The 16,848-nt window shown below is 39.4% G+C and overlaps 1 protein-coding gene and 1 long non-coding RNA gene across 8 annotated transcripts in view; one reads left to right on the top strand and one right to left on the bottom strand.

The window, feature by feature from the left end:
- The window catches only part of CACNB2 (calcium voltage-gated channel auxiliary subunit beta 2), a 257,991-nt gene that overhangs the window by 107,761 nt on the left and 133,382 nt on the right, over positions 1-16,848 (bottom strand). For 2 of the 6 annotated variants that reach the window (XM_074834432.1, XM_074834386.1), the window contains exon 1: positions 3,867-4,239. The exons of the other annotated variants lie outside the window; for them this stretch is intronic. In XM_074834432.1, the coding sequence (XP_074690533.1) occupies positions 3,867-3,899 (33 nt within the window). In that variant the 5' untranslated portion in view covers positions 3,900-4,239. Of the gene's footprint in view, positions 1-3,866; positions 4,240-16,848 lie in introns of those variants that run through there. 6 annotated transcript variants of the gene reach the window in all.
- LOC141927314 (uncharacterized) overlaps positions 11,100-16,848 on the top strand; it is a 63,104-nt gene continuing 57,355 nt past the window's right edge. For both annotated transcript variants that reach the window (XR_012624359.1, XR_012624363.1), the window contains exon 1: positions 11,100-11,823. This is a non-coding gene — a long non-coding RNA (uncharacterized LOC141927314). The remainder of the gene's footprint in view (positions 11,824-16,848) is intronic.

Raw genomic sequence — 16,848 nt, forward strand, 5'->3', positions numbered from 1 at the left:
AACCGATTCAGTGGAATTATAAAGAGCTTTTCCATTCTTTGTAAGGATATTTTCACAGAGACAAGTCCATGAAGAGCAAAAGAGCTGAGTTTTGAGTTTCTTAAGAAAGTTAAAATCAGCTACTTGATCACAAAAGTTTGAAAGTTGCATGCAATAGTAAATGAAATTCAGTGATTTTCCTTAAATGATCAATCATCAAAGCTCCTCCCTGCCTCTGAATTACTCTGCTATAAAATAGCTTTCCATTGATTAGGTTGTTCTCAGAAGAAATTCTAATTAATACTACACTACCATCACAGTGTCTGATCATCTACGACAAAAGAGCCCAAAGTTTCTACCAGGAAAGACTGCTGGGAGGGAGGAGAGGCAAAACACTGAGGTGTCCCATGCCCGATTAGAGACAAGTTGATGCCATCAGCCCTGGCCCACATACTTACACCCAAGGTCCCCTGGAAAAGCTGTGGAGGGACATGGCTGGATATGCCCAGTGCCGACAGCCCAGGCGAAGCCCACCTGAGGGAGCAAGAGCAGAGGCTCTGCAGCTATGAGAAATGCTCTGCTGGGCCAAGAGTAGCCTGGGGGCACAGGAGAGACAGCCAGGCCTCCCAAACATGCAAGCACTATGCTAGATACCCATCATCCCTTATGAAGCAACTCAAAAGACTGTTGGGAGTAAATTTTACATGCTTTTGCTTTGGGAGATTAATGCAGAGTGCACTAGCAGGTAGCTGTGAAAAGGAGCTCCCACTTTCTGCATTTTTGATGAACCATTCCAATTGTGTTCTGTTATCAGATGTTTATTCTGCAAACAGGAAAATCCCTACACAAAGAAGTTATACCCACAAATGAGACTGCCTGGCCTGTAGTATTTTATAGTTTCCTGTATTTATGAAACTAAATTGCTTACTATAGTCAAACACCTCTACACTTCCAGGTATATGGCATAAAAAAATGCCTCAAAAGATCACAAAAGATATTATATATTTATTCCACCAGTTCTTAAGAGGTTAATAAGCATGTGCCTAAAGTGCTAAAATGCAATGTGAAAGACACTCAATGTCCCAAGTCAGAACATTTAAGCAAAAAATTCGTTCAAAAAGGACCACAGCTACATGATTTTATTAATTATTTCAAAAATGTAGCATTTGTCACCATGTCATGAAATTACACTTCTTTTTTTTTTTTAATATGAAGTGGTCATAAAGCCCAGCATTGTCTATTGATAACTGATCCTTAAGCAATATTATCTTTGTTTAGCTAGGGTTTGCAGGAGATGGTATAAAAATTTATTATCAGTGCTGTCAGATACCTAGACAACTTATGCACTCAGAGTAAGCTAATAATCCAAGCTTGTTTATACACAGGAACAAAAAGAAAGCAAAAGACGACACCACATGCAAAAGCTGGTTGTACCAGTCTGTGGAGTTTTGCTATGAAATTTAACCGAGTTAAGAGTATTGCTTCAGACACTCACATTTCTGCAAACGTCTGTGCACGCTCATGTGGACATAAAGATCTGCATATGAAATGCACACAATGACCACAGAAAGTTCTACTTCTCTATTACTCTGTTTAAGGGTTGGGTTTTTAAAGAGGGTTTTATTGAAGTCCTCTAAGAGATGTTTCATTTTATCAGTAACCTCCTTTCTAGGATAAAAATCTAATTATATATATATGCATAGCTAGAATGCCTCAAACTAATTTAATATTGTTTGAAATTAATAGTGAACTTAAAACTAAACCCTGAGATTCTTCACTGTCACTCTTTACACTCACTCTGTCCTTCAGTGACTCACAAGTAATTGTTTGTGTGGGAAGATAAAACAAATGCCTTTTCCACAGCATAAAGCATATGGCTTCATGGACTAGAGATCTATACAGATAGAAGTTTTACATTGATTCTAGCTTTTACTGAACAATAAAACTGTTCTTCAAGCTTTATGTAGGCCATCTATTCTATTTTACTTATCACTGAGTAAAGCAAACATCTTGGTAAGTCTGGCTGCCAAAATAACACCAAAAAAGTACATCTATATTTTCCCCTGAATTATCTTGCTTTAAAGAAAAACTAAGAAGAAAAACCCCAAATTATATTTTGGTTTGGAGTTAACAAAACATTTTGTTTGAACAGATCATTATAATTCAGTTTCAGGGACCTCTAGAGATATCAGAGGGGGAAAAAAAAACAACCAACAAACAAAAAAAGGAAAAAACCCAAACCCACACAGTTCATGGTGGACTTCTCACTTTTTCTCTTGATGCTATTCCACTTCGCTTAAGTATGTAGTAGAAAAGGGACTGGAATGAGACATCCCACCTGCCTGGGAAAGGTGTATTAAGCATTAAACTATTTTCTATGACACAGAATACTTCAATACTTTTTAAGAGCTGAAACACCATCAGGAAAAGAGATTGAGAAATACACTGGAGTCCAAAACCCTAACACCATTCTTCAGTCATCCAGGTTATTTTCAAGGTACTTTAAAATTTCAGACCCAAAGCTTCACTCTCTGTATAAACCAGTAAGTAACTAGACAGGGTACAATGGAATGTAATGACCGGGCAAAAATCTATTAAGAAAGATTTTCAACCCTTTACAAATATCTACAAAGATGTAATGGATTAAAAAAACAAATCAGTCCATTAAAAGCTTTAAAGTTGGAAGCTTTCTTTAGCTTGTCAATTTTCACAAACAAGCAATCAATCCATAGCATAATTACTGCAATGCTAGGTTATTTACTGCTTTGGAGAAACTAAGTTCTTTTCAGTTGCCATGCTTGGTTTGTGAAAGTTTGCACGAGTCGCAAACACAAATGAGTTCAATGTGCAGACAGCTGCGTTTAAATTATCTTCCTCAACAACTTCTACATTTCCTGCATCTCAAAAACAGAGCTGGTTGGATTTAAAAAAAAAAAAAAAAAAAAAGGAAAAAATCCAAAATAACTAAATTAATTCCTTGAAATATGTTGTAGAACTCAGACTGCCATAAAAGGCGCTTTCATACTTCAAAGAGCAACTTCAATAATCAAAACATAACATTTGCAATTGCCAGTTATATGCAAAGAATGTGCCACTTTTTAACATATGAAATTTATTTTGATGTCCTATAGTAAAGTTCATACACATTTTTTGGTCTCATTATATTTCCCCAAAGCTCCTCCAGTCTTGACTCGGTCACGAGTGGTGTGTGGGTGGAAGAATCCATCCCTTTTCCTTGCAACGTAGCACTTGAGCCTCAGGCTGCAAAATCGCAAACTTTTATGTCAGATACCAAAGCCATGCAACAGGGTTGAGCTATTAGCGGTTTTCTTCTTGTCTTCTCTGACATCATCAACTTATTTCAAATGTCGTTTTACACAAATACCAAAGTGTCTGATCTTAACATGGGTGTGTTGAGGATTTTTTTTAAGCTAGCTCTTTTGATGGGCATTACATTGCACTACAATGACATATTTTGAACTGTACAAAAGAAATGGTTTGGCAGTTCTGTAAGCTCCTTGTACTCTATTGACATTACAAAGTACGAGACAAGTTCTGAAATATTTGGAAGTATGGTTTTGCTTAACCCAAAGTCTGAACTGACTCATAATATTCAGTACTTGAGTATTTTCAGTATCACCACAATGTGATAAACATGTCAAGGAAAGTAAATCCAATTTTATCTAGCAAATAGTATCACACTGCTTCAAGAACTTGCAGAAAAAACCGTAATTTTTCAAAAGCAATCGAGTTGGTGAGTACTAACGCTCAACTACAGCAAGAACAGCACTGACAGAAGTTCAAAGCTGCCCAATAAACCCTGAGAGACGGGAGACATTAAAAGTAAATAATATTTTTTAAAAAATAATCCTTAGTTTACATCTTACCACTTCGTAATCGTCACTGCCAAAAAGGTACATAGCTACACCTCCACAGCCTGACACTAGACGACCAGAGCGCCCAAAACGCCTAAAGTAAGATCTTCAACTGCATCCCCAACTTCTGTGCTTCACCCAGGCAGGCTTCACCGCGGCCACCCGCTCCCAGCGCTCGGTCCCACGCTCCGGCTGCTCCGCAAGGATCGCTCTGGGGCGCGGAAACAAAACCTCTTGCTGCAAGGGGCCGAGGAACCGACGCTCTGCGAAAGGGCTCCCAAGACGAAACTCCCCGGGCGGAGAGAAGCGGCGGCGGCGGCGGCAACAGCAGCAAATCAACGGCGGCAGCCGCGAAGCCGGCGGGGGCCGGGGGGGGGGCCACGGGCAGCGGCTGCGGGCAGCGCCGGGCTGCCAGCGGGGCCGGGGCGCTCATTCAGGCTCCTGCTCCCCGTCACGTGCTGCTGGCGCCGCCCTGATTGGCTGCGGGGAAAAGCGGGGCCGGGAAACGCCCGCGGGAGCGCGAAGAGCGGGGCCGCCGGACGGGGCAGCCCCGCAGCGGCGGCCGGACGGGGCGCATTCGTCACCGAGAGGCAGAGGGAGCAAATGCTGCGGTCGAGGGAAGCGCTCGGTGCGAGCCAGAGCGACTACTTTAACTTGGAGGAGCTCAGAAAGAGGCAGTTCATAGTCTGGGTTACCCGAGCCCATCTAGATTTATCCCTTGATCCTCTGATAGTTCTGCAGAAACCCATGGAGCTATCTCACTATCTCTACTAAATAAATAAATAAATAAATAATCACAAATCAGTCCAGGATAGCTTTCTGCTGCCACGCTTCACTCACTTCATTGCTCCCTTCTGCTGATTAATCCCAGACCGCTCTGCTACCCAAACAACTTTATAACACGATGGCACTTCAGTAACAGAACAGTTATACCCGCTACCTCCCCAGCATGGCACACGGATTCGCTTGTGACAGAAGAGCCTGAGGCCCTGCCTCGCTCCTGGCCAACTTCCAGTCCAGGTAGAGCAGGCAAGAAAGAATAAAAGCCAATAATTCACCAACAGTATTCCCAATCCAATATTAAGATGGGACTTTAAAAACAAATCTCATTAAAAATGGTTTAGGAATACAGCATAAAGTAAGCCAGGCACACAGAAATACTGCCCTCTGGGAAAGGCTGTCCTTCATAACTGGGGAAGAGGCCACCAGTTGGCATCCAGTAACATAATCCCGATCAAAACAGCTTTAAAACAGCACTAGGAAACCCATCCCCTCTCTGCTCAGTCCTCTAAACTCCTTATAGTTCATATTGCTATCACTATATCCCATAATCAGAACTATACGTAAGCTCTAGGAAAAATTATGGAATATGTAATGTCTGAAGGAGGAAATGTGTGGGTGAATGCTTGCCCATTTTATATCTATAATCATGTTACTATAATACACACAACATATCATGACAAGATACCATGAACACATATAGCACTGAAAAAAGTTTGTGCTACTCAACTTCCTTCTCTTCCACAGAAGAAAGAGCACAAGATCTCTTTCCTAACAAAACCACCAACGAAGTAGTTCAAATACACTGTAAACATCCTCCCTGTTTCTCCCCCCTGCCTCACCCCTCACTTGTCCTGACTACCTGTTTCTTTGCGTGAGTTAGTAGGATATTCTTCTCTCAAACTGCCTTCTCTGTTGAAACAGATCTTTGGTTCTCTGTTGACCGTATGTGATGTGACTCCTGAGTCTGGATTTTTTAAGTTCTTGCGTGTATTCACAGAGTTAAAACCAAGCTATATACTCTTGGAAAGAGCAAATTAAAAATCAGAAGACATTAATTTTACTTTCAACCATATGTTTACAAAATAGCAGTAGTTTAATCTGTCAGCCAAACTGGTCACTTCACATTATATCAACTGCAAATTACACTTCAAACAAGTAATACCATAATACTGTGTTCCCAGAAGGTAAACGAAACATGCACCATTCCTGCATGGAGGTAAATAACAGACCTGAGACACTGCTAGTGGAATGTAATAATCGCTTGTCCAGGTTGGTTGCCAATATTGATGCTGAATGAGTGTGGTTACATACACTTACTAGTTTTAATGTAATTGCCTAACCTTTACTGCACAGCTTTTTTAGTGTGAAACCACATCTGTCCATACCAGGCAAAGCTAGTGTCACCACCCATTACTTCGCTTGTCTGATACAGCTCTTACAAGCAACTGAAATTTGGGTGCTGTAACTTGATTGCTTCTTTCTTGGACATGGCTCTCACAACTAAATTTGAAAAAAAAAAAATCTGCAGGAATGTCACAACTGCTCCTACCATCAAAAATAAGGAAAACATGATGCTTTCTATGTATTAAAAATTACAGTGGTGGGTTGTTTTTTTTTTTTAATAGTTTCATCAGCTGCTGTACTTTGGGCATGAATATGAAATCAGGGAGGACTGCAGTTCACAAATACTCAATAGAGACTTAGGGCATTATTCAGACTGTCACCGTAAGTGACTTACATGTCACAAGTAATTCTCACTACAGACAGCACAGGCAGCCAGAGTCTGGCAGCTTGGACGGTAAATAAGCTGAATCGCTCATTGCTTTCTTGAATTGAAACATCATGACAGGTACCCAAGTGTATCTCAGGGCCCCACAGAGCAGATCTGTATATAGCTTTTATGATTCCAGAGTTAAAGTCTACAAAAATGCTACCCCTGCTGAGGGTGTTTAAACTTAGCACAGCACTTCTGGATGACCCATGGTCCACTCCCAGCTAAGTGACAGCAGTGGGTTTTCTCTCCACTTCCTTGCCCCAGTGGCTCAGTGCAGCATGGGACTGGCCAGCACAGGATGGACAGTGTCACACTGCTGCTGACCCTTGCAGCAAGGCAGTACAGGCAAGAATCTCATGATTCACATAGGAGTGAGCACAAAAGTGGAAATGGGAGAGAGAGAAGCAGGTTGGAAAAAGGAATCTGGCAGCAAGGGGACTGGAGAGGTGGTGAGAATGGGAAGGGCAGAAACCCCGAGTGCAGAACAAGGAAGGAAACAGTGCGACAGCATGACCTAAAGGGAGGAGGTGCTAAAAGCCAGCGAGAAGACACGAATTAAGATTAGGCAAAAAAAAGTTCATGGTAGGCAGGGAACACAATAGGATTTGAAAAGACCTGCACAGGGACGCCTGGCTACCTGACTAGCCTGACCATAGGAGGTAACCAGGGAAGAGGGGAATGGTGAGGAGTGGGGCAGAGATGCTGAGATGGGATGCCTGGGCAGAACTGGCTGATGAAGCAAATAGGGGCTACTGAAAAACCTGTAGGGTAGAAACTTCAGCAAGAGATAGCAACGAACTGGGATAAAGGATAGCAACAGAACCGGGATAAAGGCAGAAATTGTCAAAACTACAGCAATGGTTCTATAAAAAAAGAAGGTGGAAAGAAAGCTAAGGGTGAATTGCTCCTCTCTTCCACTGGTACTTTCTAGCAGGATGTGTGCTTGAAGATTTATGACAGAAAGCTACACAGGTACACAAACCCAACTCGATGAAGACTGGGCCTTAAGAACCAGCCTTCGTACTAAAGAAAACCAAACTACCTGAAGGCTTGACTGTGACAATCAAGACTACAGTCTGAAATGATGAATAAATCACTAGAATAAAAGAAATCACTTCTTTAGCTTTCTGCTGTACACAAGTACTTTTAGAGTAGCCCTTGCTCATCTGTAGAATCCAGGACAGCAATAGCAATATTAAACATCTGTTAACAGAGGTACGCAGGTACAAATGCAGGTGTGTCAATATGTGTGGACTTTGCTCTGATTGTTTCTGTAAATTTTGTTCCTTTCATAAAAATCTGTTAACATGTATAATACCTGATGGGAGGGAGTAAAGAAGAAAGAGCCAGATTCTTCTCAGTGGCTCCCAGTCAAAAGGCAAGAAGCAATGAACATAGATTGAAATATTCCATGGAAATTCCATTTAAACATAAGGATTTTTTTTGTTGGTGGTGGCATTTGTTTTGTTTTGTTGGGTATTTTTATTTTACTGTGAGGGCGACTGAGCACTGGCACAGATTGCCCAGGGAGGTTGTGGAGCCTCCATCCTTGGAGATACTCAAAAGCCATCTGGACATGGTCCTGGGTAACTGATTCTAGGTGGTCTTGCTCTCAGCAGGTGGCTGGACTAGGTCCAGAGGTGCCTTCTTACCTCAACCACTCTGTGAAACCATAACAAATCCATATAAAAAATACCTGATTCACACTGACATTTTAGTGATTCCATCTCTCCATTTTAGTTTTCTAAGATTAAGCATAATGACTTTTCAAACTGTCTAGGAGGCTAGCATTTAACTTTAGTATTTAAACTCTGACCAATGTCTTTTAAGCATAGCTATGAATTGTCTGCACTATAAATAACTTTGTATATCATACTACTTCAACGTAGTGCCTTTAGGAAAACAAACAGAAAAAACTGCTGACATGGTTGTCAAGGTTAATAGACTAAACAGACCTTCCTCCATAAACAAGAATCTTTCAACTGGCAACCAACAGTAACAACAAATTTTTCTTCAGGAACTCCAATGGAAAGCAATTGACCCTCTCTTACCTAATTCAGATTCAAATTCACATCCCAGTGAAGAATGTCAACAGCTTGTAACTCTTTCTTGCACAGCTAGGAATTGCCTCTTGTAAATGCAACTGTTTCATTCTTAAGGGAACTTTGGTAATGTAATTTGGTAATTTTTCAGTTTTTCCTATGAATCTTAGCTCTCCCATTGATTTTCTCCTGTGGTGGTCAGGGTAACTGTGAGCATCACACTTCCAGCACCATAAACTGTGGCTTGCTTACACCTCCAGGAGTGTTATTGCCTTGAAAGAGCTACAGGACAGATCTGAAGCCCAGGATTCTGAAGGATGGGCCTTTTCCAACTCTTCTCACTGCCACTGTTACTCTCTGAATGCAGTATGGTGGTAACCACAGTGTCTCAGCAGTTAAGAACAACCGGAAAATAAGTCTCTGTGTTCTCAGAAACATCCAAGTATTTTATGAAAATGATACGACTGTCTCAGCAAGGGAGACTGAAAACAGGTTAACCCAGAAGAGTTAACAGCTTGATCATAGCACCATGCTGCTCATATACTTTCACAACAGGTAAGTAATTCAGTTTGATTTTCCCAGACTCCTGCTAAACACCCCTATCTGTAGGTTGGGTGGAGGGAAGGAGGGGGATGGAGGGGCCAGGACATGATTTGGACCTCCTCTTTCATGAAGAATGACACCTTCCTTTCCTTTTAAAGCATCCCAAAAAAATAGCATGTTTAGGGTCAAGTTAAAAGGGGGTTTTTTGTTTGTTTATTTTAATTTTCATATCAGCAGAAGTGTTGGGCAGCATCCCAGAACATGGTGCAGATTTCAAACCATCAAGATGCTCTGCACTCATCTCCAGCAGACTTTGTATTTCTTTTCTGAATGTACTGGTTTTACATCTAGCCATGAAATCAAAGCCCATCTCCTTTCATAAAATTCCATACATCATGTAGGATATTTGTAATTCTCCTTTACAGATGGTGTACATCTGAAAGAGGGTTGATAAGTAACATTTTATTCTATGAGATTTAATTTAGCTATATAATAAACCGATATCAACTCATTCAAGATGCAATAACAAAACACTTCCTTAAGATTAATGTCACATTTTAAATCTCAAAAACAAGCTTAAAATGAATGAATAATAAAATAAAATCTGAAAGCATGCCCACGGAACTATTGGAATGCTATTTAAATTTTATTTTTAAACACTTAAGCTGCTTATCATTTGCAGATTGTTATTGGTTATTATGGTTACCATTCTCTAACACAATCCAATCTGCCTGCAGTTTTCTATTTCAGGATACAGCAGTGATAACATTAACAGCAGACTAAACTTCTCAACTTGCAAACATACATACATTAGGGGCACATGCTATCTCCTCCTGCACTGAAAGATAACATGAGTATGCTCTTACAGCGTTGCAGAAATAACAAGCTGCCATTCTTCTGCAGTCAGATGTTAAGACATTTAACTCACAAAAAGTGTCAGGAACAGAGCAAAAGTTTGAAACTGTTTGTATTATGAATACATAATACAAACACCTGTCGTGCTATGGATCCTCTGTATCACCTGGATATTGGACAGGTGGTGTAAATGCTATAAAGTTGGAAGATCTGCCCACAGGTGATTGTTCCCATGCATGGGCAAGATTTATTATTTTTATTTTTTAAATGTAATCCAGAGTCATGGGAACACTGTCTTCTTGTAGCTTTGCAGCAGTGAAGCATGGAGAATGGAGATACAGACAGAAAGAACAAGTCAAGAGCTCAGTACGCTGTTGCTGGCCTAGGATGCTCACACAAGTCGTCTGCAACCAAATGTGCAGCCAAACACTTCTGAAACAGCTGTCAACTTTTTCAGAGGTTTAGGTGGTTGGAAAAACATTGTCTTTAACAACCACATTTTAAAAAAATAATACCCTGAAGATTAAAACAGAGATAATGTTCGTTTTACTATATTTCTTAATGGCAAGAAGGGAAATGCATATTCTTTTGAGCACAAGAATGTCAATAATAGAACCAATTTTCACAGATAACACTAAGATCTTGAAGTAAAATATATAAAACTTACACAACTCTGGAAAAACAGACTGTGATGGTTATAGATCCTTAAAAATACAGCTTTCCACTGAAAAGTTACTAATTTAACTCTGTAATGTCACCACTACACGATGCTACACTGAATGCTACATTACATAAACACTGGGATTTAATCTCAGTGAAAGCCTTTTAACTCTCACACTCAGCACGTCTGCTTCTGGGTGAACTGAAATGTTTCAAGTGTCATGAGCAGCTCGATGATCACCAGATGTTGATCTCCCAGGGCCGGTGACTGAGACTTGTAGCTGCGTACAGGAGCTACCATGAATTGCCAGGGATATTAACCACGTCTGGCCACATCTGTGTCCTGAAAATCGTGCTCGAGTTACAGGTTGTCCTCTGGTTACTATACTGTGCAATTCCCCTACTTGGGACATTGGCTTATCAACTGATACTTTGCAGAGGAGAGGTCCAAGCCCTTGGTCCTTTACAACTGTTTTGATCTTTAAAATGAGGCAATAATTCATGTACCAACTCCAACCATATTTCAAAATTGGATTTATAAAAGTGCTTGTAAAACTTGAACAATTTCTGTTCTCATTTCAGAAACAAAAGTCCATCTGATCAGCAGAGCCACAACAGCAGACCACAGGAGGTATTTTGGCACATTTTGCCTTTGTTTATGCATTTTTGGCACGAGCCACTATTCCACAATTCCATCAATTTAAGTTATTGATTCTCACCAAATGTTGTGGTTTCTCTGGCCTCCCTCATCACTTCTTCAAATCTCAGTTCCCATTTCTTCTCATTTTTACTATGTTTGAAACCTCTGGTATTTCTGATGTTCACATTTTTGGCAATCCTAAAAACTTTATTAATTATGTCCAATTTCTGGCGAAGACTGGCTTGTAAATTCAACAAGCTCCAGTGAAATGAGTTCTGGTGAGATGTGAAAGCTGGAAAACTTGTATCTGCAAAAAGGACTATGTATCACTTGAGACCCACTTCAGAGCTTAGAATAGGACTTAAGTGGAATTTAGGCATCACATGTCCTGTTGTACTGGCCTCTCTCACCTATGAGGATGGATGTCACCCTGGCACTGCAGAAACGTACTTCAGTTTAATGAGCAGGGAGCCAGATGTGTAACCCTGGGTAATAACTCTCAGTGCGTTGCGGTGAAAACACAGTCAGAAGAACCAGTATGCTAGTTAAGTGGAGTCAGTAGTTGGCCATGTAATGGATGAAATACATACAGTAAATTGTTCCTTACAGACAACTAACGCAACATGTTACAACGACATTTTCAGAACTGCCCTGATGAGATGCAGCATGAAGGTAAGATACTTTTAGTCAGTCTTCCTCGTCCACCCAATTAACAGAATCTTGTCATTGAATAAGAACATGAATACTTAGGGCAGGGTGGAAAGGCCTTCCCTCTCCTACACTGAAATGATACATTTTTTTTTCCCAGTTATATTCTCCTAGATTGGTGTAAAAATGCGATTTTTCAATTACATTTTTCTGTTTGGTACATTTTTTCCCCTCCCTCTTGCTACGATTTACAATCAGTGGTCATAAAAAGAATGCTCTGGACAGGCTGGTTCCCCAGGGCTGACAATACTGAAAGCTCAGGCATCAAACCAAAAAGCATACCTCAAACTGCATTTCTATATCTTGCCTTCTCTCTCTGAGACTGCAGGGCTCTGATATCCCAAGAAAGGCACTCCTGCATTTTCCACATTCCGGTTAGAGTTTTAAAGGTGAACCTGTTTGTTTGATTCAGCAGCCATCTCTCACTACCTTTTTTAGGTTCAAATCCATGATACTAAGGTGAGTTGGGTAAGGATTTCTGAAGTCACTAACTCCTCCTAAGTACAAAAAATTTACTAGACAATTATTTACCACGATGAAAAAGGTCAATAGTATAAGAATTCTGATCAAATCCATAATTGTTGATCTTAATAACGTAGTGACCTATAAAAAGACAGTGTTTTGAATTTCAAGGTACAAGAATTTCTCCTCCCCTAAATTCATAAAACCGAACCTAAGTTGTATATCGTGTTGTGCATGACATGAACGGAATATGGATTTACACTAAACCAGCATCAATGCAGAAAGTTGCTTTTAAAATTTAGGAAGGAAATTATTCTCTCAAGCAGTTTAGTTCAGACATCTTAAACTCCTCCTAAAATGTCAGACTCCTGCCATTACAATGTTAGTTGCTTTGTTTAAGTCTATACAAATTCTAATGAAGCTGGGAGATCCATGTGAAGGAACAGTCATAGAAGCTGATCACATTTTCTTGACATAAAATATTCAGCCAGAAAATATCATGATGTTCTGGGAACTCACTGATTTACTTTGAATTGGCAGGAAGTTATCAAAACGCTTAGTTTAAAAATTACTTTTCCAGCATTCCACCGTAGCATAAGCTATTGAAACTATTATATAATTAATCATTAACCTGTTTCTTACATACCAAAGTGACCCTGTTTCCGAGATGAACTGGAAATACTGCTGAAAAGCAGTATTAAAAAAGTTCAAACATTATTTTTTCTAATGCCTTTTATATATTAATTTACTAGTTTCTAGAAAGCAAATACTGAAGAGATTACTCTTTCAAATAATACCATGATTTGAAAATACTTGTTTCATAGTTACATTATTAAAAGGCAAGAAAGATATGCATATTTTATTATTATATGATGATACCATATATGTGAATGTGACATAAAAAGAAACATTCAAATAAAAACCAGTCACTGCATAGTGCTTAAACAAATAAGCAAAATCATAGAATAATTTGGGTTGGAAGGGACCTTTAAAGGTCATCTAGTCCAACTCCCTAATCATAAGGCTCTTAATAACAGGGAAAAAAATAAAATCCAAGCATGTCTGGGTCACACAGATTTTCAAGGAAATTACGCTGATGAACTGAGCTGCTGAACTGTGCACTTAGAAGACTGTGCTGAATTGCACAGAAATGATAATACATACTTGATTGAGGACTTCGTCAAACTGAGAAGACACTAAGTTACATTACAACTACTGCAACTGTGAGCCAGTCTTTCTACTGAGATGCTTTGATCAGCATGAGCCTACTCAAAGTGAAATTTAGCTTTTATACCTAGAATTTCTAGCAGAGCTTTAAAACGGTATTTTTTTTTCTGATACTAATATTCTACCAATACTATTAACTAACAAGCTAATAATTTTTAAGGGATGAATATTCTAGATTGTCAATCTGTCAGCATCCTTTCAGCAGCCTCAAAACATTCAGAAAAAAACAGTACTTTATATCCACTAAAATACTGAAAAATGCAATGTATCATTAATGACAAGGTGAAGAAAAACAAGTTGTTTTGTGAACAGCAGAAGTAATGAAGCCTGGTTTCCCACACACACCTCCACAATACCTTCAGCTCTCTCTCGTTTTCCCTACACACCACATGCTCTGTACCCTTGGTTCCCCTCCCCTCCCCAAACTTCCCTTCCCTTTCCGTGTGTTGCTGGTTGAACAAGAGGTAGAATTTGTTTCAGCTACTCTGGAGTTAAACTTGTGCTCATCGGCTGGATGGATGCTACCTTTCGGATGCCAGAGGAGCCCAGAGAGTGCCTTGACTCTCACATTCTGGCAAGTCGAGCAAATGGCTTTAACAGCTCCATCCACCCTCCAAGAAGGTCTGTTATAAGCTCTCAGTACTTCTGAGACCTCTGCAAGACTGATTTAAATTGGCCATTGGATTGAAGTTACTGAGAAGCACAACTAACAGATGGAAAGTGGGATTGCATAAATCTCGTCTTAGGAAATCAACCTAAAAAATCAGAGCTGTTATACAAAGACTGTCCATACACTTTAATATTCAGCAGCTTGTTTAAATATAAGATGATGGCATGAGCAGCAATGTAAACATTTAGTCTTTCAGACAGTATGGAGAATTTTCAAACTGTCTTTTTCACAGAACATTGGTTGCTGTCATTAAGCAGTTGCAAGTATGATATAAACCACAGGCTTTCATGCAGTGTACAGGCAGCACCAGTGGCGCATAAAAATTTGTAAAGAAATACTGTACTTACAACAAAGGACTTTAGAGATCAGTAATTAAAAAACTGCAAGAAGTCATAAGTGCATACGCAATTAGAAAACCTATTTTCAAAATTACAAGGTCTTCTGTATCTTGGCTTATAGCAAAAAAAAAAAAAAAAAGCAACCAGCACAGTGGTTTAATAGCCTACAAAATGATATCTGAATGCAATGGAAGTTTCAAAGTTTCAAGGCACTTTACCTCCCCTCCTTTTACACCCTTGTTATGCTGCACTTCCACACTATCCATCCTAGGAAGCAAATAGCAAAATTAGCCCTTTCAAGTTTATGAATTCCTAAGCTCATTCACTGCAATTTGAAAATTGAATAAAAAATAGCAGCAGCAATTATATATTCCACTGATGCTAAAAACATAACATGGAAATCATGGGTAAATTGGCAAAAGGCAGGATGTCATCCCTCTGCATAGTGGGTGAGGTAAGGACAAAAATGACAGCCTCAGGAGACCATAAGGAACTACTGTGCCTGATGTGCTTACACTTTCTGGCAGCTACCAAAGTTTCCATATCGAAGAATTTCTATGTCACAAGGACTGTGTTGGTGGTGAAAACATGTCAATGGTTATGCAATGAGTATTATTTTATTTAATTGTACTGTAACATTTTAATTGAGTTGAATACTTCAGGGGTTGACTTCTTACAAGGGACATCCTGAATTTTGGCACTTCAGAAAATGGTTATCTGAATTTCTGTTCAATTATGCGGTTTGTATCCACTTTTGATGCAACATCTGTCATTAAGAGACTATCATCAATAGTCAATTTACTTCATCATAAATGACCACCCACATCTCTCTTTTAATCTTCCCTATCTTCCCACTACTTTCCTCTCAGCCATTTAAACAATTCCTTTTCCAATTAAATAATGTTTCAGGACTAGTACTGCTCAAGACAAGCTAATCTGCAAGCACAGTTTCCTGTAAAATGCTTCTGAAAAAGAAGTGACTACAGCCAAAATTCACCTTACCAAAGCTAAATGGTCTTCTTCCCCTCATGACACATCTAGAAACTAGGATAGAAACTGAGGAAGCATGAAAAGAACGGTCATCAACCACCACTTTAAAAGAAGGGTTGACCAATCAGAAATCCATGTAATATACACAGCTGAATCCCTTCAGCCAAATTTTATTCCTTTCCATCTGTGTTCCACTTCCCCTATCCTAATTTGTGCTGTCTCTCAGCTCACAAGGGCTGTACATCCACAGGACTGTTCCCTGTGATCCCCTTACCCTGTCAAACAGTAACAATTTCCTCTGTCCACCAGGACCTCTATCACTATGCCAAATAGAGCTTGGACTTCTTCATGTGTGATATGAGAAAACAATTTTGTTTTACTCTATAGCCCACATAAATCAAACTTACCTTCCCTTTGATGACATTATTTGATAACCAGTAGACAGAAAGATGAAAATGTAGCATGGAAACATGGACATTATTTGTGCTAAGTTCTAACATCAAGTAGCTTCTCTTCAGGAAAACAGTATTTTCCAACTGATTTTTTTTTTTTTCATTTTACACCCTTTTCCCACCAAAAAAGTTATTCTCCAACTTTTCCCCATTTATAATTGTATTGGGATTGTCAGAGAACCCCAAAACACATTAATTCATCAGATCTCTTAAGAACTGCCTGGAAAAGATATATATTAAAACTTAAGGACTTAAGCTTTTAACTATATTAACTACCTAAGAAAAGGCTAAAGGCAGCTACAGCTACAGTTGGACTCGATAATCTTAATGGTCTTTTCCAACATAAATGATTCTGCGATTTTACTAGTAGCTGATTTCTGCTCTTCTGAACATCCATGCTGAAAACAAGTCCAGTGGAGTTGCATATGGTACTTGTATACCTTCCTACTTCATGGCACACTTCCTGTAAGACCCATTGTTTCATTATTTCCCCCCAAAACATACAAGCATGTTCTAATTTGAGTAAAGAAAAGTTGTCCGTAAGAGGAGTATAGAATGGATGTTAGCAATAACTACTCAGCTTCCTGTGTGGAGATCCCTAAATAATTCAAGAATAGAACTCATTCAAATCTATTTTCCTTCTAGAAGAAAGCTGTGGAGCAGCCGTTACACAAGACACTGTTCCTGGGTTTTCTCAGAATAACTCTGGAAAACTACAGTCATGCCTATGGTACACTTCTTTCACCGCAGCCATATTCAATTTCTCATAAAGTTTATAGAAAGCAGCAAGTTTACGCCTAAAATTTGGCTTAAGTTTATGCCTATATTACTTTTATTTTTAATCTCCATA

Source organism: Strix aluco, chromosome 1 (genome assembly GCF_031877795.1).
Source record: "Strix aluco isolate bStrAlu1 chromosome 1, bStrAlu1.hap1, whole genome shotgun sequence".
Lineage (NCBI taxonomy): Eukaryota > Metazoa > Chordata > Aves > Strigiformes > Strigidae > Strix > Strix aluco.